General features: G+C 42.5%; 1 protein-coding gene across 1 annotated transcript in view; it reads right to left on the reverse strand.

Moving 5' to 3' along the window:
* LOC311229905 (protein TASOR-like) overlaps positions 1–26,433 on the reverse strand; it is a gene marked incomplete at its 5' end in the record, with an annotated part of 180,099 nt that overhangs the window by 25,790 nt on the left and 127,876 nt on the right. The window contains 2 exons of the mRNA XM_084315973.1: positions 5,447–5,606; positions 6,419–6,541. Coding sequence (XP_084172099.1) covers positions 5,447–5,606; positions 6,419–6,541 — 283 coding nt within the window. The remainder of the gene's footprint in view (positions 1–5,446; positions 5,607–6,418; positions 6,542–26,433) is intronic.

Genomic DNA, 26,433 nt, shown 5'->3' on the forward strand with positions numbered 1-26,433 from the left:
AAAAACACTGTGCTTCCCAAAACACACCAGCTCTCTAACGATGATCTCTGGTGATCACAATAGATACAGCTAGAGGGCGAGGGTAATCACTGACACTATTGTGATCAAATATCTATGTAACGTTAAAGTACATAGGACTATAGATGGAAATGATAGCTTCTTGCTAAATCTGGTGCACCCATCTATTTGTTTAATGCAAATGATTGTCAGTACACACTGTCCTTTATAAACTAAATGAACTAAACTAAAGGTGCATAAATTATGCATTACTAGATTTCATCACAATAGAATAGACATAGCTAGGCTACTGACATTGTCATAATGTCAGTAGTAGCTAGCTGTATCTATTGTTTACACTTGAAATGTGTATCTTTATTTTGTGTGCATTTTTATTTTGTCACAATATTATTTGAAAAATATTGTGTACAATTTAACTGTATTTCTGAGTTGCAGCACTTAAAAACATTAAATGGACTGTTATATCTTATTCAATCGTGGACATTTATTCATTCCCACTTATTAGACACCATTTCTGATGGTAAAATTTGCGTAAAAAGCTAAATGCTGAATTTTGAAATATTAAAACGAAAAAGAAAACAGAATTTGGGAAAAAAATAAATGGAATTTGGAAACAAAATAAATGGATTTCATATGGCTCTAATCTGGGGATACACAGTCACAATGTAATAAAGTAATTCATGAACTTTAGATAATATTCACAAAAGCTAGAGTGTATAATTGTGTTTTTATACGGTTCCAAACATTGTAACTGGTTGGACTTGGTGGTGGCCCTTTATATTACCAACCAGCTGTACCCAGAGCTCACAATCAATCAAATGATTATAGAGTGATCATAATAAAATTGAGGTAATAAATATCCCAGTCTCTGAATAAATCTTTTTAGTAGTAGTACTTTATTGGCAGGTTGCAGTCATGGAGACCTTCGCCTTTGAGCCAGTTTGATCCTTGTTTAGATTTTACCCCTGTGTTTTGTCTATACTGTATGTCTCTGTGTGCACAAGCACACATGCCCGTTTACATTTAGTCATTTAGCTTAACGCTTTTATCCAAAGCGACTTACAAGTTTTGTACGACAAGTTAGTAGGAAGGGTACAACTCTTTGAGCTGAGTAACAATGTTCATCAAAGAGTAAAGACTTGAGTGCTGCAGTGTTGAGTGTATGTTAGTATATTAGGAAGAGTGCATGACAGTAAGAGTTTGTATTTTATTTTATTGTAAGTGTGTGTGTGTGTTTAGATTTGACCCCTGTGTTTTGTCTATGTGTCTCTGTGTGTGTGTGTGTGTGTGTGTGTGTGTGTGTGTGTGTGTGTGTGTGTGTGTGTGTGTGTGTGTGTGTGTGCGTGTGTCAGGGCTGCTGGTGCTACAGAGGTTGATAGTTTTGTAGCACAGACCAAAATCTTGTAGCACGAGTATAAAACGTTAAACGTATCTAAAATCTCTAAAAACAACCACACGTAGTGCAGTTCATCACTTAGGTATGTGACTGGCAAAGGACATGAATCTTGCATACAGGGCAAACTAAATCCAAACCTTAACAAGAAATGTTTTCAGACAAACATTTTCTCTTTATTTACCCATAATGTTAAATTGCAGGGACATAACATCTGTATACAAGACATCAATATGTTACGCTTCAAATTAGCAGTGCAAATCTGTTTAAATGTGTCATACAATGTTTTTTATTTAGAAAGTATGTAAATCACTAATGGAACAAAAACAACAAACTGTGTGTGTGTGCTTGTAGTACTCCTTGAATGAGATTATCAGACACACACCATTGCATTAATCAGGAGTACAAGGAACTCTGCATACCTTTGTTTCACAATGAAAAGTGCTTTATAAATAAAATGTTTTATTATTATTGTAAATAACCCCATGAGGTGATGTTACTGGTTTCAGTGTGTGCCTAAAGTGATCAATGTGTTGGGCGGTTTATAGAGATCTATGCCAATTAATGTTTATGTATATCCGAGACTTTTATTTTAAGAATTGATTGATTGAGAGGCCTACTACGGTATGTGTATATGTGACCTTTATTTAGAAAACCGTGTTGCTGTGTTGCGACGCAACAGTGTTTACGTTTGCGCTTTTGACAGTGAAATGTTCAGTTCAACTTAGCTCGAAGGAAAGACGCTAATCAAAAAGGTTTAATGGACCCGTATGAGGCCATCGCTCTTACGGTGGGACTTTGATTGTTTATAGAAGAGGAATGTAATACTATGCAAAACGAGAAATAAACAGTGATTTTACCAGCAGTAAGTTGCCAGCCAATTTCATATACGGGGATCTGTGTCACTGACAATTATTAGTATTTCCTTATTTGCATATTGTCTCGTTGTTAGATAGATAGATAGATTGATACTTTATTGATCCCCAGAGGGAAATTTAAGTAGCCTGTATTTAAGTATTGAAAAACTTCCTAATAGTGGGCTACTCACCTAATGCATGGCTGTGCTCTAGTTCCTGTTGTCCGATCAGCTTGTTCGTTGGCTTTCCATTTATAAATAAATTATAAATGGAAAGCCAACGAACAAGCGGATTATAAATTATAATGCTTCGAACGTAGACCATTTCACATTATTTGTTAGAAGTGTCCGTGTCCCCATCAATCATCACTGCCAGGTCCGACTTCATTTCATCGGCTATTGTCTCCATCATCTCTCCACATCGGATGTGGTTGTCATAAATTGGACTGATATCCGCTCTGTTCTTCTTGCAGAGCAAACATTTGTGGCTTAAACTTATTGAAAGGAAGTTATTCTTTGGCGATGCAATAGGCCACATTAATTTTCATCTTCACATCACGGAGAGTTTCGTTTGTTCGCTAGGAATTATGGGATTTGGTGTTTGGATGTATGGACTCTACGCAGACATGGTCTTTAATCGCACAATAGAATACAACTACCAAGTAGTGTGGCCCAGGCCCATCGATTCACTTCACACGCAATTATTTTTCTCTCACACAGGCCATCAATTCATTCATCGCACAGACTAGGGCACACCACATCCGATTTATGATTTTAATCGATTTCTTTCTCTTAAAAACTAGAAACGCCAAGGAAATCATTTAAAAAAGCTTTGTTTTTATTTGACACAAAAACCAAGATGAATTTCCCTATTGGGATTGAAGTGCAAACCTAACTTTCACCAATCTTCCATAAAAAAAATTAAGATTATATATATAAAAGGTTACTCTTGATCAAACAAAGATGAATGTCCCTATTGGGATTAATAGTGCAATAACTTGCTTTTTCACCAAACTTCAACAAATAAAAGGTGCCTCTTGATCATCAAACAAGAATGAATTTCCCTATTGGGATTAATAAAGTGCAAATCTAACTTTCACCAAACATCACTTTTTGTAAAATAAAAGGTGACTCTTGAAAAGAAATTATATATATATATATATATTTTTCTTAAATCGTCCTAAATCATGTATTCGAATTAATCAATTAATCGCCCAGCCCTAGCACAGACTGATTTCTTCATAGCACGTGCGACATACAGTGCATCCGGAAAGTATTCATACCCCTTCCCTTTTCCCACATTTTGTTATGTTACAGCCTTATTACAAAATGGATTAAATATCTTTTTCCCACTCAAAATTCTACACACAATACCCAATAATGACAAAGTGAAAAAGGTTTTTTAGAATTTTTTGGAAATGTATAAAACATTTTTAAAGAATAAACAGATAAGTACATAAGTATTCACACCCTTTACTCAACACCCACACGCACACACACACTCACTCAAACAAACAACACACTGCAGCACCCACTCTCCACACTTTAGATCACACAAACACACTTACACTTTATATTTATTGATAAAGGATTTGCACTACAACTCGTACACCTACTGTGAATTGTACCTAAACTGCACCTCGTCCATTTATGCCTTGCACTATATAGTATTGTATATTAGTACACTGCACAGTATTGTATATTGTATGGTAACTACGTCTACGAACATTGTACATATGTCTAAACTGAACACTGTGACCTCTTTTTTTTTTCTTCTAATTTTTACTATGTTTTTATTTCATACTTATCTTGTCATGCACAGTCTCTGGAGCGCAACAGTAAGAAGCATTTTGTACAAAAGTATTCTGTACTTCTGTATGACAACTATTAAAGAAACTTGAAACTTGAACAATACTTTGTTGAAGCACCTTTGGCAGCAATTACAGCCTCAAGTCTTCTTGAATGATGCTACAAGTTTGGCACACCTATTTTTGTGCAGTTTCTCCCATTCTTCTTTGCAGATTGTCTCAAGCTCCATCAGGTTGGATGGGGAGCGTCGGTGCACAGCCATTTTCAGATCTTTCCAGAGATGTCCAATCAGGTTCAAGTCTGGGCTCTGGCTGGGCCACTCAAGGACATTCACAGACTTGTCCCGAAGCCACTCCTTTGTTATCCTGGCTGTGTGCTTAGGGTCGTTGTCCTGTTGGAAGGTGAACCTTCACCCCAGTCTGGGGTCCAGAGCACTCTGGAAGAGGTTTTCATCAAGGATCTCTCTGTACATTGCTGCATTTATCTTTCCCTTGATCCTGACTAGTCTCCCAGTTCCTGCCGCTGAAAAACATCCCCACAGCATGATGCTGCCACCACCATGCTTCACTGTAGGGATGGTATTGACCAGGTGATGAGCTGTGCCTGATTTCCTCCAAAAATGGCGCTTGGCATTCTGGCCAAAGAGTTAAATCTTGGTTTCATCAGACCAGACTATTTTGTTTCTCATGGTCTGAGAGTCCTGTAGGTGCCTTTTGGCAAACTCCATGCGGGCTGTCGTGTGCCTTTTACTGAGGAGTGGCTTCCGTCTGGGCACTCTACCATAAAGGCCTGATTGGTGGAGTGCTGCAGAGATGTACCCTTCCCCAGATCTGTGCCTCGATACAATCCTGTCTCGGAGGTCTACAAATAATTCCTTGGACTTCATGGCTTGGTTTGTGCTCCGACATGCACTGTCAACTGTGGGACCTGATAGACGGGTTGTGTGCCTTTACAAATCATGCCCAATCAATTGAATTGACCACAGGTGGACTCCAATCACGTTGTAGAAACATCTCAAGGATGATCAGAGGAAACAGGATGGAGCTGAGCAAAATTTTTAGTGTCATAGCAAAGGGTGTGAATGCTTATGTACATGTGATATTAAATCTTTTTATGTTTAATACATTTGCAAAAAAAATTTAAAAATCTTTTTTCATTTGGTCATTATGGGGTATTGTGTGTAGAAGTTTGAGGGAAAAAATGTATTTAATCCATTTTGTAATAAGGCTGTAACAACAAAATGTGGGAAAAGTGAAGGGGTATGAATACTTTCTGGATGCACTATATATATATATATATATATATATATATGGCCCTGCCCCTACCGTGTGTGATGAAGTCTGGGTTGAGGACGAACTCGCTGCCCCTACCGTGTGTGATGAAGTCTGGGTTGAGGACGAACTCGTCGGACACCAGGAAGCCTCCGGAGACGAACAGCTCGTTGTAGCTGTTGTTCCTGAGGTCGTCCGCACCGTTCAGCCCCACGAACACCACCTGGGGGAGGCGCTTCAGACGCACCAGGCCTGGGATCTGACACACAGACACAGACACAGCAGTCAGCCAGTGAGCCAGTCAGTCAGTCAGTCAGTCAGCCAGCCAGCCAGTCAGCCAGCCAGCCAGCCAGTCAGTCAGTCAGCCAGCCAGTCAGTCAGTCAGCCAGCCAGTCAGTCAGTCAGCCAGCCAGCCAGCCAGTCAGTCAGTCAGCCAGCCAGCCAGTCAGTCAGCCAGCCAATCAGTCAGCCAGCCAGTCAGTCAGTCAGTCAGCCAGCCAGCCAGCCAGTCAGTCAGCCAGCCAGCCAGCCAGTCAGTCAGCCAGCCAGCCAGCCAGTCAGTCAGTCAACCAGTGAGCCAGTCAGTCAGTCAGCCAGCCAGCCAGCCAGCCAGCCAGCCAGTCAGTCAGTCAGTCAGTCAGTCAGTCAGTCAGTCAGTCAGTCAGCCAGCCAGCCAGCCAGTCAGCCAGCCAGCCAGCCAGCCAGCCAGCCAGCCAGCCAGTCAGTCAGTCAGTCAGTCAGTCAGTCAGTCAGTCAGTCAGTCAGTCAGTCAGTCAGTCAGTCAGTCAGTCAGTCAGTCAGTCAGTCAGTCAGTCAGCCAGCCAGCCAGTCAGCCAGCCAGTCAGTCAGCCAGTCAGTCAGTCAGTCAGTCAGTCAGTCAGTCAGCCAGTCAGTCAGTGTTTGTGCGCATGCATGTCACCTTTTTGGGCGATGTGTGTGTTACCTTGTGTATGTGCTGGTCAATGTGTGTGTTGTTACCTTGTGTATGTGCTGGGCAATGTGTGTGCTGTTACCTTGTGTATGTGTGTGTTGTGTGTATGTTGTTACCTTGTGTGTGTGTGTGTGTGTTACCTTGTGTACGTGGCGGGCGATGTGTTTGTTCTGGATGATGACCAGCAGTCTGTCTGAGCTGCTCTCCGACTCCAGGAAGGCAACAGGACTCTGTTCGACATTACCCTGCTTCAGCAGGTACTCCTGGAAGACAACAACAACTACTACCATCATCATCATCATCACAACAACAATATTAATACAAGACTCCTGTCCATCGATCCTAAGGAATTCATTGGTACCCATGTCATGCTAGCTTTTCGGGAAGGGGGCTAAATAAAGCTTGGCTAAATTCTGGCAAGGGATAAACTAGGGATCCCTTGACGTCTCACCTCAAGATATCCGAATGAAGGCTCGGCTAAGTGGCGCAGTGGGCAAGGCACTCGCCACTAACGCAGGAGACGCTGGGTTCGAGCCCAGCTCTCGGCGTTGCTTCCGGCTTGGCTGGTCGTTCATACTAATACAATTTGCAGTATTAGGGGGTGGGAAAGCCGGTGGGTGGGGATCGGACGTCGTGGACAGCGACTCCTACAGGTCGGTTGGTGCGCCTGCGCAGTAGAATCAGGAAGCGACGGGGGTAGCGTGAGCCTCCCACGCGTTACTCCTCGCCGCTGAGAGATCACGCTGTTCAGGTGAAAAGATGCGCCGGCTGCCTCCTCGTGTACCGGAGGGGACACGTGATGCAAGGCTTCATCCACATTGCAGCCGACCAGTGGGAGGCATGGTCTAACAACGTTCGAGACAGAAGGAGGGTAGAATTTGATAATACGAAATTGGGATGGGAGAAAAATATAATATAAAAAAATATAATATATATATATATAAAATATAAAAAAAAAGATATCCAAATGAAAATGGGTTCTATGGGTTCCACAAGTCTCTCCTTTAGAGACACGGCCACATTATGCTAATCCCATGCAGTTTTGGGCAAAAGCCATGCCATTGTTTTTCATGCAGTACAAATGTGTTATTTTCACCTATTCTAACCAGTTGAGCCCTAGCCATATTTTCAGAAAATGTGCCTAAAAGTACATACGGTACCCAAGTAAATGAAGAATTACAAGGTCAAGTTCAAGTTTCTTTATTACAGTAGTTGTCATACAGAAGTACAGAATACTTTTATACAAAATGCTTCTTTCTGTTACGCTCCAGAGACTGTGCTAGACAAAAAATAGATAAGTATAAAATAAGTATAGGAAAGTATAAAATAGAAGTCAAGTACGTAGACAAAAGTGTTCAGTATATACATATATACAATGTACAATGCAGAGTAGAAGTAACAGAGTTACAATACAATATACTATACAGTGCAAAGCAGAAATGGGATGAGGTACAATTTAGAGTAAGGTGTAATGAGGTATGGGTTGTAGTGCAAATTCTTTACCAATAAATATAAAGTGTGTTTAGGTGTTCTAAAGTGGGTAAAGTGGGTGCTGCAGTGTGTTGTTTGTTTAAAGTGAGTGTGTGCGTGTGGATGTGTGTGCTGTGAGTGCATCTGATGGTTGTTACATACAGTAGTGTTATTGTTCATTGAGCATTGAGCATCCTGATGGCCTGGGGATAGAAGCTTCTATTAGCATGTTCCTGGTATCTAGGGACATCCATGGACCTCAAGGAATGTATTCCCAGTGTCAGATATATTGTGTGTGACTATGCTTGAGTAAATTGTAATGAACCAAAGGAGAATATAAATGATTATTATTATTAAATTGTTTATATCTTTGACGTTGAATAACACCATGCTAACAATTATCAAAAGCAAAACGATGCCACTGAGCTCTTCTTGAGAACAAGTATAGTAAAAAGCTAAGCAAATGAACAAAGGGCAGATCATTTACAGGTTTTTTTGTATACAGTACTTAATTTTGTCATCCGGACACATGCAATATGAAATATGAATATTGAATGCTAGGCCTATAAATGCCTCTATTATGGTCATGTAATACATCTATCGAAAGCCACGGACCCAGCCAAATCTGAATGTAGTACCAAAAGGGGCCCAGTAGAGGGCAGCAAAAACCGTGAATGAAATCAAAGTACAGTTACTTCCGGATAATGGTGACAGTTCCATACATTTTTACCGGATCAGGTCTGGGTTTTTTCTCAGACATTCACAGAGAGGTATAGAAACAATGTACGTTGTATCTTATGGCAATAACGTTGAGGTTTGTTTGACCCGTGAGATATAAACACGACACATTCCAATTAGTCATTGCTTGTAAGACATAATTTTTTTTTGACGTGGCTGGTGTGAGCTGGGTAGTGTAGTTTTATTTATTTTAAATGTAGACGTCCATCGAAAGCCCTGGGTCTCCTCTTTCTTTGGACTACAACAATTTCACGAGTGCTTTAAAAGGCCCATATTATGGCCATTTCCCAGGTTAAAATGTTCAGTTGCGTGGTATTTACAAACAACGGTTCTGGCTCCAGTCTCTTTAAACTGGCGCCCAGAAAAGTGGCCATTTTTAAACTTGAACTTGAGAACTGCATACCTTTTTTGAAAAGCGTATCTTTATACTTTATACTTATAGCACATGCTAAGCCTGGTCTCTTTTGAAAGATGACATTCTGAAGTTTCTGATACAATAAAGAAAGATCACTTTTAGTGCTAATGAAGTAGAGTAACAGGTCTGAACTTGAGTTGTCGAAAAACTTGTTACTCACGTTAGTAGTTGCAATATCCAAATATAGTATTTCCAAAAAAATATCGGTATTAGCTGGAAACACCCTGGGTCCATAGCCTGAAGTCTTATGTAGTCCCAAATTAGTAAAAAATCCATTCAGAAAAGGGTGATAAAGAGCGATTTTGGTAAACTGTGGAGAAAGAAAAAAGCTCTCCAGTAAACCATTTCCTCATCGACTTCAATTCATTCTGCGGTTTTTTCTCTTCCTGTTTTTTTCGCTCGTGACTTTTCACCTAGATCCCTGATTCGCAGATCCCCAAGTTGGATATCATTGGAAAGCCACACTCATTGGCTACAACCCTGTCCAATCATTTTCGAGATCACCAAATGATTGACAGAGCTAGAGCACCGGGAGTCAAGGGTGGTAATCGAAGAAACAAAAAAAGCTCTGCCGTGTACTTTGGCGCACACCTCACATATCGGCATGTAACGCTGAACGGATTTTGTCGCCTGAAAGGGCAATCGACGGGCAAAAAATAGGCTTCAAGTCTATATATTCTATAAAAAAATGCAGACCAGGGCTCTACAGTGCCACCATTTTACTCGCATTTGCCCTTAAAAATATGTGTGCACGAACCGGAAAAATCAATTACTCGCACGGTGTGCGAGTGAAGATTACAACATCAGTCGTGCTTTTTTCACTCCGCTGCTAATCGTTCAAAAAGTCCCACATTTCACAAGCCGCATTAACGTTCCAAACTTCCAATCCCAGTAGAGTTTCCTGTGGTCACGCGACTGGAAAGTAATGGTACCGGCACTGTATTAATTCAGTCAGACAACGTAAACAATTCAGCCATGACGAAGCCCATTAATTTTTATTTTGTGCAAAAGATAGAAGAGGAGAAAGAGGAATCAGGCGAGGCAGCTCATGTTACCGAGGCGGATAACGGTAACTTGACGGTAGATAGCGTTAACAAAGTTAGCCAAGATAGCGAAGCTACAACGCCCACTGGAGCCGGCGGAGGGAAGACATACAAATTTAATGTGAATTGGAAAAGGAATTCCTTATTCTAGAAAAGGAATAGAATAGAAATGGAAATTATGTCATTCTCTATGTTGATACAACATCTTCCAACATTGCTGCCTGTAACATAGCAACCATTAGACCTCATGCTCGAATGGACTTATGAGAAAGTTATAAACAAATTTCTTCGTAATTCCACTTACAAACTTCTTGTGGCCGATTTTGGCATGATCGAATGGTTTCTTTTCGGAGATTCGTTTGTAGCTACGAACAGGATTTACACACACAGTGGGCCAGTGACTTTGGTGCTATTGCACAGATGTGTGTTCCATTCCCGTTTGAACATGCACACAGTACTATACAAATAGTCCTCAAGAGGGCCCGGGGCCCGAGCGGTCCTTCAAATGTATCCAATAGTAAAGACCCTAACCATGTCACAACAGCAGTCAGTGTATTTTCAGCTATACGTTTGTTTACCAATAGGTTAAAGTGTTATTAGTGAGATTTTAGTTTATGGAATGTCTTAATAATTTAGCGAATATCTGCCATTTTGAATTAGCGGAACATCGCCAGTTGTAGTCATATACGAGTAGAGGGCATCCAGAGCTCTTATCTCAATGAGCGTTGACATTTCGAAAAACTACAGTACCCAGCCGATTCTAACTTCCTGCAAGCAAATTACTTGCGTATGAATGTTTTTTATTTCTCTGGATTCTCTACCACAAAACTGAACGTTATTGGCATAGATTGGAGCACAGTTAGTGTGTACCTTCTGTGAACATTTTGCAACAATCCGCATTGAAAACGGATTCAAAATGGCGGAGCCATATCCATTTTAAGAATGGAACTGTACATACAGTAGATTTCATTCACGGTTCTTCAGTGCACCCCTGGAGATACTAAATCCAAATTGATCTCTGCCATTTGAAAGAGGAGATTTGGCCCAATCCATAGAGTTGGCTATAATTCTATTATAGTATTCTATATTGTATAATAATATTTCAAATTGCATGTGTCCGGATGGCAGAATTCAGTACTGTATCTAGTACAAAACCCTCTGTCCTCCGTCATCTTCCCTTTATTCATTTGCTTAGATCTTTTGTACACATGATCTCAAGAAGGTGCTGAATGAGCTCAGTTTTTCATGTCTGGTCATTTTTAGCATGGTGTTATTCACTGTCAAAGACGCAAAGAAAATTTATAATTTATATTCTCCTTTGTTTCATTACAATTTACTCAAGCCTAGTAACAGAATATTTCTGACACTGGGAATACATTCCATGGGATCCATAGATGTCCCTACCGGTCCAACCTCCTCATGTTACTTCTCCGGCAAGTCAACTGAAGAGACGCAAGTTGATCGCCGGCCCGGGAAACACGTGGAATATATATTTACAGTACCCAACGCTGAATCAATAAACGCGATCGATATTTGGAATGGCGATCAGGAATAGGAATAATCTTTTTGGATAACATCTGATCTGAGGTAAGGAATCTATTTGACCAGTCTTAGGGAAATCAGAGCTTTTTTCACAGATATATCAACGTGTGCCCTATGTGTGTGTGTGTGTGTGTGTGTGTGTGCTCGCTGATCAGGAAATAAGATAATCGATTTTTCAGCCCACTTCCCTAGCGTGCATAAGTACACATATACTATCGATAATCTAGCGTTTATTTGAAAAAGATTCATATATAGGTCGAAAAATGACAACGTTTTTGTGTATGCCCGAATATTCCAGTAAAGGGCGATTATCACGGAATCTATATATTTTCCTGAAAAACGAGGGCTTTTCAAACTGCTATAAAACGGAAACGAACCGATTAAAAAACAATCCGTCTCGACAATGTTGACTGCAAACAAGTCATTGATAAGCGACGGGCAGATTAGACACATAGCCATAATTTAAGACAAGAGATTATGCGTTCATAACGCTATCATTGAAGTGGGTGGCGGCATTCAACCATGTTTTGACCATGTTATTATGGCCGGTAATCAAAGTGTTAAAGAGAAAAATATACTATTTTGTACCTTCTATTAGTAAATGTAAATGTAAGACAGTAAGGCCCAATCCCAGTTCCCCCCTCGGCCACACCCCTCGGTCCCACCACTTGGCCACACCCCTCGGTCCCACCCCTCGGCCACACCCCTTGGCCCTACCACTTGGGGGACTTCACCAGAGACCCCCCCCCCCCCACCAGAGTCTGTCCCCTATCCTGTCTGAGAGGAGGCCTTTAACCTGACAGGTCTGTCCCCTATCCTGTCTGAGAGGAGGCCTTTAACCTGACAGGTCTGTCCCCTATCCTGTCTGAGAGGAGGCCTTTAACCTGACAGGTCTGTCCCCTATCCTGTCTGAGAGGAGGCCTTTAACCTGACAGGTCTGTCCCCTATCCTGTCTGAGAGGAGGCCTTTAACCTGACAGGTCTGTCCCCTATCCTGTCTGAGAGGAGGCCTTTAACCCGACAGGTCTGTCCCCTATCCTGTCTGAGAGGAGGCCTTTAACCTGACAGGTCTGTCCCCTATCCTGTCTGAGAGGAGGCCTTTAACCTGACAGGTCTGTCCCCTATCCCAGTGGTTCCCAAAGTCGGGGTCGCGACCCAAAGGTGGGCCGCGAGCAGCCACGGGAGGGCCGCGAGATGATTAAAAAAAAAAAAGAAAAAAAGAAAAATCAAATTATTTAAAAAAAAAAAAATTAGGCCACTGAACTTAGAAGCAGGCCAGGACAGTGTTTCTAGTTGTATTCAAAAATGCTATTATATTGTATTCTAAAATGTGACTATATGGTTTTACATTAACTTAATAAATAAACAAAAACTAAAAATCTACTTATTTCAACGAACATTTCAAACTAAATAACAGATTATGCACATAAAACGCTGAAAACAACCGAAGCAACAATAGTATTTTAATGAGGCTATTATTATTATCATTATTATTTTGCAACAAGTTAGACCTCTCATAAATAGCACATATAAATGAATAACTAACTTGAACTAACTTAATAGGATTTAAGTGATATTTGGCTTAAAAAATCGGTCGCCTGGCAAAAAAATAAAAAATAAAAGCCTGACGATGTGCATTGGGCCGCGGCTCTCTGACGCCTTATTTTCTGGGTCCCGGCCTGAAAAGTTTGGGAACCCCTGCCCTATCCCGTCTGCGAGGGGATTGCAAAGAGGAGAACAGGAAGTACTCAGCAGAGATCAAGGAGTGGAGTCTCACTTCAAAAAAGGATTTTGTTATTAAAAAAACAAAACATTTATTGATTACATGAGCTATGCCCTTATTGACAAAAGCAAATAACGGTACAATTATATCTCAGAAAGGGGATGTATCTAAGTGTCCATTGGTCTAAAACATGCTTTTCCTGCTTTTGACAGTTTCTGATAACTGCTGTCCTCAGCTCTTCTGACCTTGTAATGTTTGCCTTTTCCTTGTGTCTCCAAGAATGAATGAAGAATGAAAAAAAAAAATTAAAAATCATCCTTCAATAGTGAAGGGCAGAAATCTACTCCTAGCTGCTGCAAGCAGGGTTTATTATATACAGTTGAAAACCAGAGAGGATTCCCCTTTTGAACCATCGGAGAAAAATGCAACGACATGCAACTTGTTTTCAGTGGCTACAGTGAACACATTACACGAGTTAATTTCCTAAAAGATGTTCTCCACCAACAGCTATGTCTCCAGGTGGCTGAGTTGGGGCAAAGGCACGTGCCCTTTCGGTGTCTCTTATCTGGTGGGTTTTAAAACAAGGACATTGTCCCTAGTTGTTTGGTGCCACGTCGATGAACAGACAAGCCAACTGTCCATTGTGGTGAACTGTTGTAAGGCTGAGACCACTTATCGATAATTATCGATAACTGTGTGAAATCGATAAGTGGCGGCACTTAGTTTATTTTGCATGTGTACATTTTTTTTTTTTTTTTAATACATATCGTCTTTATACTATACTAAAAAACAGGCGCCCCCAAAAGTGCCAATTTTTTCAACTTGAACTTGAGGACTACATAGCAAACCAAATACTATACGTTACACTTATAGCACATGCATGAGCCTGGTCTCTTTTGAAAGATGACATTCTGAAGTTTCTGATACAATAAAGAAAATTCACTTGTAGTGCTAATGAAATAGAGTAACATAGGTCTGAACTTGTAGAAAAACGTGTTACTCATGTAGTAGTTGCAATATCCAAATATAGTATTTCCAAAAAAATATTATTAGCTGGAAAACACCCTGGGTCCATAGCCTGAAGTCTTATGTAGTACATAGTCTGCCGTCTACTTCGGCGCATGCCTCACATATCGGCATGTAACTTGAGAACTGCTGAACGGATTTTGGCTATCGACAGGCAACAAATAGGGCTTTAATTTGATCTATATATTGTATTAAAAAATATGCACGCCCGAGCCGTTAGAGGTCGCCAAAGTAGCGTGTCGCGCTGGTGGGCAAATCATCCTCAAGAGGTCCCGTATACGGTGTGGTAAGAGGTTAAAACATCCCCATTTCATGTAAATTCAGTTGAATTGCAACTCTGCACTGTGCATTCAATATGCAGCGCACTCACTCCTCCATCACATCCAGAGACCAGACTATAAAATGAGAAGGATCACTGTGGTAGTTTGGGGAAATCTGTAACACTAAAGATGGCGGCAACAACAAAGAATTGCTGCAAAATAAACAAATTTGTTGTTTAAATAATCAAAAAAAAGTTTAACTTATTTATATATATACATACTAATACAAATATCGATATTTATCGATAATTTTGTCCCGATTTATCGATTCTTCCAAATGGCATATCGTCTCAGCCTTAGTCATGTCGATGAACAGACGAGCCAACTGTCCATTGTGGTGAACTGTTGTAATGTAAACGGGAGAATACAGAGACAACACATCAAAAGTGCAAATGAAGACGAGGCGATTCGGAGAGCAAGAAGACGACAAGCCTGTGCTTTCACCAAACCCACTCAAGCACGCACCGCTGTCCTTTCCAAAGGATGTAAAATAACTTGACTGTTGAACTCAAGAGCTACCTTCCTGAAGGAGACTGTTGAAGGCACAACAGTCTCATCGGATGACGGTTAAAGCATTAAATTGCCGCCCCGTGCTTGTCGACCAGACACTTCCTCCCTCACTCTGCTCTAGAGATGAAAGAGCACTGGAATGTTGATTAATTTATGACCATGGACACACGCACAGCTTTCTCTCACACAGAAAGACCAGGGAGAACTAAGAACAATGTTCCGTCATCATCGTTCTAATGGCAATATCAATGTCACACTTCCTGAAAGATGTGAAATTGCCTGAAATGTCACATGGTTTATTTTCTTCCTAAATTATTTATTAAATTATTATTTTTTTTTTAATTTGAATTCATGAAAATGTACTATATTATATTCCAATTTCTGGTGATCTCAGCTGTTTAGTGTTCAGTACAGTATGTTTGTGATCAGTAGATAATTATTCAAATCTCTTAACAGCCTTTATAACCAACATAAGATTTGGGGAGTGTCAGATATAAGTAATGTTGTATTTCTTAAATAATTCAGTTTGATGGGAAGTTTAAATGACACCTGGCACGCCTCCAAAGGACAGTGGCTAAAAACGATCAACACAAAAAAAATCGAGGGAATCTACATTTCTGGGAGACGACCGGTTCGTTGGAAAAGCTTGTGCTGTGAAAGATTCAGAGGATGATCTCTCTCTCATAGAATCCACATCACTCTGGACTTTTGATTCCAACACTAAATAAAGACCGGTTGCTGCTCACTAAAAGACGACTGTCCATTGAGTGACACTCAGAATGAACGTTGACTATGCTGTGTGAGCCTTATCGTCTCATCTCCGTCACCCAGGAACTGTATGTCGGCGTTGGGCCTAGAGTGATGGACAGCTGGGTGGTCATATCGCCGTACAGAATTAAACCACTTGTTGCCTGAAAGTGGCTATGGCACCATTAACACCCAAAAGCACTGAACTAGTGTAACCCTTTAGACTGGACTGGTTTCCGGTCATCTGAGATGGACCAAAACCAAGGAAATAGAATAGAAGTACTGAAGGTTTCCTACAGTAAGCATGTTCAAATTGTGGCATCTTGGGAATTGATGCTAATTAATATCTATTAGGCTAAGATAAGTTAGGTTAGAGTAGGTATTTCAATACCAATTCTCCACAAAGCTCAAATCCACTTGTCTGTATCGGCAGGTTTATAGCCTTACCAGTCATTCTATTGATCCATACATTTGAGCAATAAAACCTTATTTTTGTAATTAAAGTTTTTCTGTCTGATCGTTTTAATGTGCGGGTCCAAACAAACAAACCCATCATTCAAATTGTGAGCCTGATATACGAGTTAACTGTTCATCTTGGGTATTTAAAACGAACAGTGGCACCCTTGCTAAATATTGATAATGTATAATCATCACAGAGTCAAAATTATAAAATAATTTGTGTTTTACACAGCACTGTCAACACCCTCTCTTGGCCCGCTTGGCCTCTGCTAGGCATACGGCGCGGCCAAACAGCAGACGATGGTAGTTTGTTGATCTTCGGCTGTGGACACTACACACCAAGGGCCGATAGGGTGAGAGTACAGCCTAACGCTCACCCTGGTTTTCCCTGGAAGTGGGGGCACGGCCACGTGATCCACCGTGCCTTCCGGTGTGGACTCGGCTACCAGCTGGGGTAGTGTTCTGTCCCAATATTCAGCTCTAAAATAGGGATAGTACCTTGCTACCAGTCCTTGACGACAGTAACCAATATTAGTCCACTGATGTGTGGTGCATAAGCGATTGTTAGTCATCTTTATGCCGTTGTAATCAAACAGCTGAAATCTTGTCTGGGGTGGTGGGGCAAGCATGCACTGGTTTGTTTCCTCTTTTCCTACAGTGACCAGTAGTTTGTTGGGTGTGTCAGCAGGTTCCTTTTTTATATCAAGGGGCAAAGGGACCACTCTTTGTTGGATCTCTAAAGCAGAGTCTTGTGGGGAGAAGTCAGTATCTTTGACTTCTACCAAAATGTTCTCATGGTCTTGTATCGAGTCCGGAGGTGTGAGATTTCCTCCATCCGCGCCTATCTCTATGGTTTTCATTACAGTCTCCTGAGGTGAGTTCGGGCGGTCAACCATCTGGGGTTCGGGAGCTCCTCGTCCCCCGTCTCCGTCCGCTCCTCGTCCTCCAGGCCTGGTAACAGGGAAGACCGCCCTGGTAACGGGGGAGACCGCCCTGGCAACGGGGGAGGCCGCCAGTCTTCCGACGTGGCCCGGGCTGGTTCCCTGTCGAGGCTGGGAGGAGGAGAGGGTGACATATATGGAGACATCGTAAAATCCAGAGTGGGGCTCTGGTTGGAAGAGGATCTTAGTTTCCCCTCTTATGCTACCCATTATTATTCTACCTCTACCTAAACTCCCCGGGGTACCAAGAGTTTGGACCCAACCTTAATATGCAGGTTAAGGTACTCGTGGAGTCTAATAAGGTTGGATGGAGAGAATCCAGATTTGAGGGAGCATTCTTTATAATCATTTGTGCTACGGACAGCCTCTCTGCCACTCCGTTTCCATTAGGTTCATAAGCTAGAGACCCTACAGCTTGTAATTAATTCCCAATTATTCGAAGAGGGCTAATACTTTTTTGTTCCTGAAGTGAACTCCATTATCCATTCGTAATGTTTGTGCCCGAGTATGGGATAGGAAAAACTCGACATCTTTAAGGGTACTGTATTTCCTGTAGCGACCCATAGGGTAAAGTTTTCCCTTGTTGGGAAAAGGCCAGCAATGTCTGCGCTGAAGTGCCCGTGGTGTGCGAGTAGTGATGTGTGCGTCCTGGACGGGTCATTTCTTGAACCCCTTGGCACACGTTTTTTCACATTACCTTCTTTTTTTAAACTTTTTTATTTTTTAGCGTTTATCGCTTTTCTGGTCAAGCATGACCGACAGAAACAGGTTGAAATGGGATGTAGAGCAGGGGAAGACATTCTGAGAAATGACGGCGGGTCCGGGAATCGAACTCGTGTCCCCCAGATCCGTGACGAGCACGGTTTTCCCCGACGCAGAAATAGCGCCGAGATATGCGGTGAGCTACGGGAGCTCCCCCACATTACCTTCTTATCTGCTACCCGGTGTTTCATGCCAACACAATATCCTTCTCCTTGAGCCATTCTTTGACTCTTTTTACTCCTACGTGGCCCAGGAAGGTGGAGCCTTTGTCCTGCTCCTCGAGTGGGACATGCATGCGTTAGCATGTTTACCCACCTCTGTGGTGTAAGAGCGTTTAAACGCAAGGATCCGGGATCGCAACCTTTCCTGTAAAAGGTGTCTTTGCGGTGGACAGTGGATCCATAGGTACTGACCAATGTCTGTTTTGTTGGGTAGGGTGCGAGGTGGTTGAAACATTAATGAGACTTGATGCCCGACGGTGTGGATTAGTCTCAATGTGCCTTGTGTTTTCAGTACACCAATAACGGGTGTATTGATAAATGATTCGTCCAATTTTATGAGGACATCTAGTTCTAATAATTTTAATAAATAGTTTTGCCCAGCTTCTCTACACAGATCGTTTTTTTTATGCTGGGGCTTCCACCTGATTCCACAGTAATCTTTTAATTTAGCATAGTTACCCAGTTCAGTTTCTCTTTTTGAGTTGTGTTTGAGTCCAGTATCACTTTAAGCCATTGTCTGTTCAAAGTTTATTTCCTTCATCCAGCAAACCTTTGGTGCTTTTGTGATTATGTCTATTGTGCAGACTGTAGTTTCTACACCTGTGATGGGCCCTTTGGTAACTTCGGACATTTGCACAATTTCTACATTTGCCAATATTATGGGGATATTGTTGCCTGTTGGGTTACCCTCTCCTGTTTTTATGCCACTCATAAGAAACTCAGCAAAAAGTATCACTCACTATGTTGGTGTATAATTGGTAGTCTCTTTACCAGGTTTCTTTGCCAGTCTCTTGGTACGGGGGGGGGGGGGTATTCCCTGGTTTCTTTCCCAGTCTCTTGGTAAAGGGGGGGTATTCCAAGTTCAAGTTTCCTTTATTGCCACACAACCAGGTTGGTGGTATTCTTGATCGGTACAGGCCAGGGTGGATACATAATACAGTACAACATGACACAATAAATACATAAATACAGCACAGCACAACAAAAATCACACAGAAGAATCTAGTCCATCGGTCAGGAGCTTGGTTAGTGTGGGGGCGGAAGGGGGAGAGGGGGGGCAAGGGAGTTCAGGGTCCGAATGGCGGTGGGGAAGAAGCTGTCCTTGAAGCGGGTGGTTTTTGAAAGGGTCTCTTTTCTGAAACTGAACTGGGTAACTATGCTAAATTAAAAGATTACTGTGGAATCAGGTGGAAGCCCCAGCATAAAAAAAAATATCTGTGTAGAGAAGCTGGGCAAAACTATTTGCACCAATCCAATACAGCATATTGAGCCCCATTAACCTCTTAACCCTTGCACTGCCGCACTACCAAACGGTTTACCATTTCACTGTGACAATACACAGACGGTTAACCCTTTCACTGCCACACTACAGAAGGTTAACCCTTTACTATCACACTACCAACGGTAACCGTCGGTAGTGTGATAGTAAAGGGTTAACCTTCTGTAGTGTGGCAGTGAAAGGGTTAAGCATCGGACAGCCCGACGGCACGTTGCTGCTCTCGTCTGTCGGCTCCGGGTTGCGTTTTTTGGAAAGTTGAATTTGCCGCCTTTCGATCCGTCACCACACTCAACCTATTGCGTGATTCCATTCTCGAGTTACAAGACGAAACATCCGGCAAGCGTCATTTGACAAGCCGTTCGGAGGAGTGACCACATCCGGTTGTGAGCAGTCCTGAACTGACCAGTCACCGCTGATGGCGAAAAAGATTGACCACCGTTGTAGCCAAGGAGCATCTGCTTCGAAAGCGATCCCAGACGAGCGCCGACAGTGGGGGCAGGTGACACAAGAAGACAAAGTCCATTGTTTTGACTAGAGCATCGACATGAATGGCAGCGGATGGCCATTTTGGATAATCGTGCCGAATTTTTACTGGTACACACATTACAAACCTTAATTTTCGGTGGGATTTTTATAAACTTTAGACCTGTACTACATAAGACTTCAGGCTATGGAACCTAGGGTTGGGTACCTTTCACATTTGAACCGATACCGGTACCCAACGGTACCTTTTTTCTGTACTTTAGTCTCTAAAAATGTAATCTACCTACCTCAGTTGTAAAAAAAAAAATACAAACTTCAAATAATGTATTATCATTATTATTTATTTAGAACAATGTTAATATATATATAATATATAATATTGCAGCGAGCGTTGTCTGCATCTAGCTTTGTAAAGTGTAACGGTACACAGGGGTGTAACGGTACACAGAAGCCACGGTTCGGTATGTACCTCGGTATTGGGGTCACGGTTCAGTACGAGTACGGTACAACAGGAAAACAATATTTATAATAATTAATTAATTATTAATTTTTAATATTCTATAGGCTTGCCGTGGTAGTCAGTGATACTGGTGTCATTCTGTGTTCAGGCATCCACTGAGTAAATTAATTGACTACTGCCCCCTTAACAACTCATGCAACAACTTAGTTTCAGTTTCACTTCACGTGAAGCCGAGACTGAAGAAGACTAGAGAACAAATGACATGTTACACAACAATGGTAGAGGATTCATCAATATTTTGGATTTAAACACAGTAGCAGCAACTGGAGAGGAGCTCAGATGATCAGTCCGGAAACGAAACGTTGACGTCAGACTTTTTTATTTAAAAAGAAAATGTATTATGTTTTTGGTAGATTTTTATTTGTTTTTACTACCGGGCAGTCCGGTAGAGAGAGAGATAGAGGAAGAACAAGAGACAGAGTGGGGGGAAGACATTCGGCAAAGGACGCCGGGTCCGGGAATCGAACACGGGTCGGTCGCTTCGCGACGCAGCATGTTACATGGGTCGCCACTTGGGTGCCTGGACTTAAAGATTTTAATTAAAAAACAGTACCGAAATGTGGCACCGGCAGATCTCACGTGAATCAGTACTCTGTAGTACCGACGTGATTCAGTCGGTACCCTTAAAAGTACTGATTCGGTACCCATCCCTAATGGAACCATTATGTTTTCCAGCTCCTACCTCTCAGTTGGAACTTAAAAACAGGCACCTGGCAACCAGTAAAAAGAAATGAGAGTACACAAAACTTTTACTTCAGTGTGTTAAAACCTCTGTTACTCAAATCACTCAAAGTGATTATTCTTTATCGTGTAAGACACTTCAGAATGTTACCTTTCAAAAGAGACCAGACTCATGCTATAAGTATAAAGTATAATACATTGCAAATTACTTTGGGAATACAATAAAAGAAAAAAAAAAAAGAAAAAAACAACAAAAGAAAAATAGCCCAATTTTTGCCCAATGCTTGAACGGTCATTGAACACATTTTTTATTATTATTCTAAACAGTTCGCCGGACCTTCTTGTGTAAGCTCTGTGTGAATTGGAATTTAAATGACGATCAAATCCCGATAGGTGGCAGTATCGCCTACCTTTTGAACTGGGCTAGTTTAGAAGCCAGGGGGTTGCTCACTCACTGTTGGCCAGAGTCGTCGTAGCCACTAGCCTGCGGACTGTCTATGCAATGGCGAGCGAACTATTGGAGATTATTATGAAGAGGACAAAACGACCACACTTATGGATGATAAGGTGCGTTTTCACCAGACTACATTGGACTCAGCACTTCTGGTAAATCATAAAAATACTATAGTCAAACCGGCCGAGCATGCAACATCTGTTCACCGGTCTGCGGTAGTTGCCGACACTAGAGTTGAGAGCACTCCAGACTAGGGCCAACTAACGTTCGGCAATGGTGATCGCCTAGACGAGCGAAGTATTGGAGATTATTATTAAGAGGACAAACGGTGACAATCCATCCATAGCATAAGGTGCGTTTTCACCAGACTATGTTGGATTCTAGTATTTTCAAAACAGGCTGTTTGGAGGGCGGCTGGGTGGTGCAGTGGAAATTGTGCTCGTCACCAATGCAAGAGACTCCGGTCTCGAATCCGGGTGTCAGCATTGCCTCCGGCTTGGGCCGGCCGTCATACTAACTCATTGGCAGAGTTAGCGGGTGGAAGTCGATGGGTGGTAATCTGGACGTTGTGGACAGCGACTCCTACAGGTCGGTTGGGGGACGCCTGCACAGCAGACAGGAAATGGCGGGGGTAGTGTGAGCCTCCCACACGTTACACCTCGTCAATGAGAGTCCGCGCTGGCAGGTGGAAAGATGCGACAGGCTGCCTCCTCGTGTACCGGAGGGGACACGTAATGCAAGGCTTCTATCCTCCCTACAACCGACCAGTGGGGGGGCATATGCGAGCAACGTTCAAGACAGGGGAGGGGAGAATTGGAAACACGAAATTGGGGTGGGAGAAAAATAGAAAAATAAGGAGAAAAAGTAGATAAAATAAAAGAAACAGGCTGTTTGGATGTAACGATAACGTTATCGGTTGGGCGCTGCCAGGGCCAACTAGCGTTATTTATGGTTCTGACCCAAGACACTTCGGAGCAAGAGTGGACAGGGTTTTGGTGGACCTGCGGACAAAGATAACGTCTATTTTACCGAACCCCATCATAAAACATGCCTTTGTAATGATCCCAGCGTCAGAAAGCGATTCCGGTTTTATTAGTTCAGTGTAGACTTTAAAAAAAAAACACGAAAGTTATTTTCTGTTTCAGTTTAAATTCAGTTAAAATGTGCAGTTTCAGTTCAATGCTGTTATTCTTTTTTATAGAACGGATCATTAAAATCTAGGGCTGACCTTCGAAGCTTTTTTGGCAATCGAAGCTTCGGGGCCGAGCTTCGATTTTAATTTAATTATATATTTTTTTATTTTTTTGTTGTGGGACTTGTACAGCACTTTGGTAAACTGTTGTTTTTAAATGTGCTCTATAAATAAAGTGGATTGGATTCATTAATTAAGTAGCCCCTTTCGTGACTGTGACGCAGCCAACAAGGTTTCACTCGGCTGCGCTGCCTGGGTGCAGTGGGGCTGCTCTCACAGCCAACGACATGACATTACATAATTATGTTGCAACCTTCGTCTATCAAGCAAACAATTATATAAATATTTATATGTAGTTGATAGAGACAAAGGCAGAATTCGACTTAATTAAGCACGTTTTATTAAGACATATTTTTATATGGGTCGGGACACTTTAAAAAAGCAGCACAATGAACACAAATATGTCCGACATAGTCTTAAATAACAAACGGCATTGCTTCGCTTCTTCGTCGACATGTCTGCTGCACATGTCCTTGTTGTTTTCAACACAGATAATCTACACATGCTTGTTGTAGAGAGGTGGAGTCGAGGCGCCGCTTACTTTAGTTTCATTGGAATGGAGGCGGGAAGGCGCCGCTTACTTTCGTTTCATTGGAATGGAGGCGGGAAGGCGCCGCTTACTTTCGTTTAATTGGAATGGTGGCGGGAAGGCGCCGCTTACTTTCGTTTCATTGGAATAGAGGCGCAAGATTTGAGGAAACTTTTTATTTTTAATTATTATTATTATTTTTTTTACTTCGTTTTTTCTTTTTATGTTCGAAGCTCGTGCCATCGAACGAAGCTTCGAAGTATTTAAGATAGCCCTATTAAAATCAAAGGGTATTGCACATAAATAGGCACTTCAGATAATCCTTCAGAACGTTGATCGGCTCAGCTGACCGAAAATAAATCAAAATGACACCATTCGCCATCGTAGCCTATAATAACAGCATTGCATTGGCCTATCAACCGGTTTTAATAAATTAATTATAAAAAAATATTATATATTTTTCAACTCAGACATGAAAATCGAATGTGGAGACTGGCACGACTATTATAAAATTCTAACTCATCCCTAGGTATACCTACTGCACAGTCTGTGACTGGTCCCACACAAGAGTACGGGCACAAACGTAATCTCGCCCCACCATAATCGTATATCATATCATATGGTCTATCAGTTTCTACTATTGAAGTTTGTGATGCATTTTTCTCAGATCACATGCCCGTTTTATTTGATGCATCTCTCCCATGTTATATTGACAAACCAACTGCACCGGCCTGTCCATGCCGTATGTTTAATCCTTCCACTGCTGTTAATTTCTCGTCTGATTTTACTAGCGCTACTGTAACTAGCTCAGCTATCCCCATGTGTGTTAACATGGAGTTAACTACTGTAACTAGCTCAGCTATCCCCATGTGTGTTAACATGGAGTTAACTACTGTAACTAGCTCAGCTAGCCCTGTGTTAACATGGAGGAGTTTGCTTTTAAGTGCCTGAACGGCTTGTCACGGTCTACCTCTCAGACCTGCTGGAACCTTATGTTCCTCCAAGGTCCCTCAGGTCCTCTGATGAGCTCCTCCTGGCTGTTCCAACTGTCTGTAGTCAACTGCCTCCATGCTATAAAAACCTGGATGGCAACCAAATTACTTAAACTCAACAGCAAAAAGACAGAGCTCATGGTTGTGGCCCCCAAGGCACTGCTCGGGAAGGTTGGAGATCTCCTCCTCCACGTTGACGGCTGTTCCATCTCCCCGTCTCTCGAAGTCCGTAACCTGGGCGTCACCCTTGACTCCACACTTTCATTTCACTCCCACATCAAATCTGTCACCAAGTCTGCCTTCTACCACCTCAGGAACATCTCCCGTCTCCGACCCTCACTCTCAGACTCTGTGGCTGAGACCCTGATCCACTCATTTGTCACCTCCCGGTTGGACTACTGTAATGGAGTTCTGTTCGGGGTACCCAGCAAAGCCCTGGACAGGCTCCAGTATGTCCAGAACTCAGCTGCCAGGGTTCTCACTCACACCAAGCCCTGGCAGCACATCACCCCCACCCTCATCCATCTCCACTGGCTTCCAGTCAGGTTCCGCATCACCTTCAAACTCCTGCTCCTCACCTACAAATCCCTCCATGCCCTCGCCCCCCGGTACCTGTCTGATCTCCTCCACCAGTACACTCCATCCCGGAACCTACGATCCTTTGATCTAGGTCTCCTCTCCATCCCTCGCACCAGGTTACGGACTTTTGGGGACAGAGCCTTCAGCGTGGCGTCCCCTACCCTCTGGAACTCTCTCCCCCCCGAAATCCGCAACGCCCCAACCCTGGACACCTTCAAATCCGCTCTAAAAACACACCTCTTCACCAAGGCTTTCCCCATCAGTTAGTTTTAGATTAAATTAGGTCCATTATCCCCTACTTTCCCTCATCCCCTCTTCCCCCTCCCCCGCCTACTTTCCTTGCCCTATTTTTTGTCCTGATTGTGAAGCGACCTTGGGTTCTATGAAAGGCGCTATATAAATTTGATTTATTATTATTGTTACAAAGGATCAGATTAAACCGAATATATATATTTATTTATTGATATATGTTGCATGGTATTTGTATATCGTTTGATATCCCTTGTATATTCCTTGTACATATACACGGAATGTCCCTTTAGCCTAGTCCAGACCATAATATTTCGTTCTCCTATTGGACAGCGGTCCACCGGCGCCAGGGACCGGCCTCCGGAGCCAGGTTCAGGGTCACCGACACGACATGTCTGTGCATGCCCGGCCTTGCCCAGGGATACGGCGACAGAAATGAGATTGGCACTAGTTTGTTCACCGGGCATATAAATATAGCGCAGGTGAATACAGAAGCACTTAGCAACTAAAAGTGAAGCCTCACCCACGATACAACGTGCGGTGAAGTATGGCCTGTTTGGCCCCAGAATAGCATTGAGACCGCGTGCGAATTGATAACTGAATTGTCAGAGTTTGGCGCTATACCGTCGAGTGCGACATATTTCTATTAAGTCAATAATAGTCTATTTGTGTATAGTGTATCGTGCGGTTAGAGTTCTACAGTGACCAGCATCTCCAACGCTTCCTCGTATTAGCTAGAGTTCTTATCCAGGCTGGGTTGACCACATGGCGCTTTCACCCGAGGAGACCTAGACGAGAACCGTGTGGACATGTACACTGGACTAATCTACCCGACGACTACATAGCCCTTTGCGGCTGGAATATATTTGCTTTGGTCCTGTGATTTATGGAGCGGATAATCGCCGACGCCTGCACGTGTTGGATTTACCCCGCGAGGAGTCAAGTCGAGTCGGCGCCTCAGAGAGTCTGAGGCCGACTAGCTTTCTTCACTGTGGAGCTACAGTCTACAGAGAACAGCTGTATTCGTCTGTGGATCAAGAGGCTATCGCACCGTCTCCTGTACTCGGAGTCTCTTTAGTCATCGTTGACCAGACGTTCTACTACCGACAGACCCCCCACCCCTGCCGGCTTACTACCGGGGGGACCCTTCCAGTACCTCCCGCTATATTACTAGTGTACCATAGATATAATTCCCTAAGATTCAGGTTGTAATTACCTCCT

Source organism: Notolepis coatsorum (assembly GCF_963971535.1).
Source record: "Notolepis coatsorum genome assembly, chromosome: 6".
NCBI classification, from domain to species: domain Eukaryota; kingdom Metazoa; phylum Chordata; class Actinopteri; order Aulopiformes; family Paralepididae; genus Notolepis; species Notolepis coatsorum.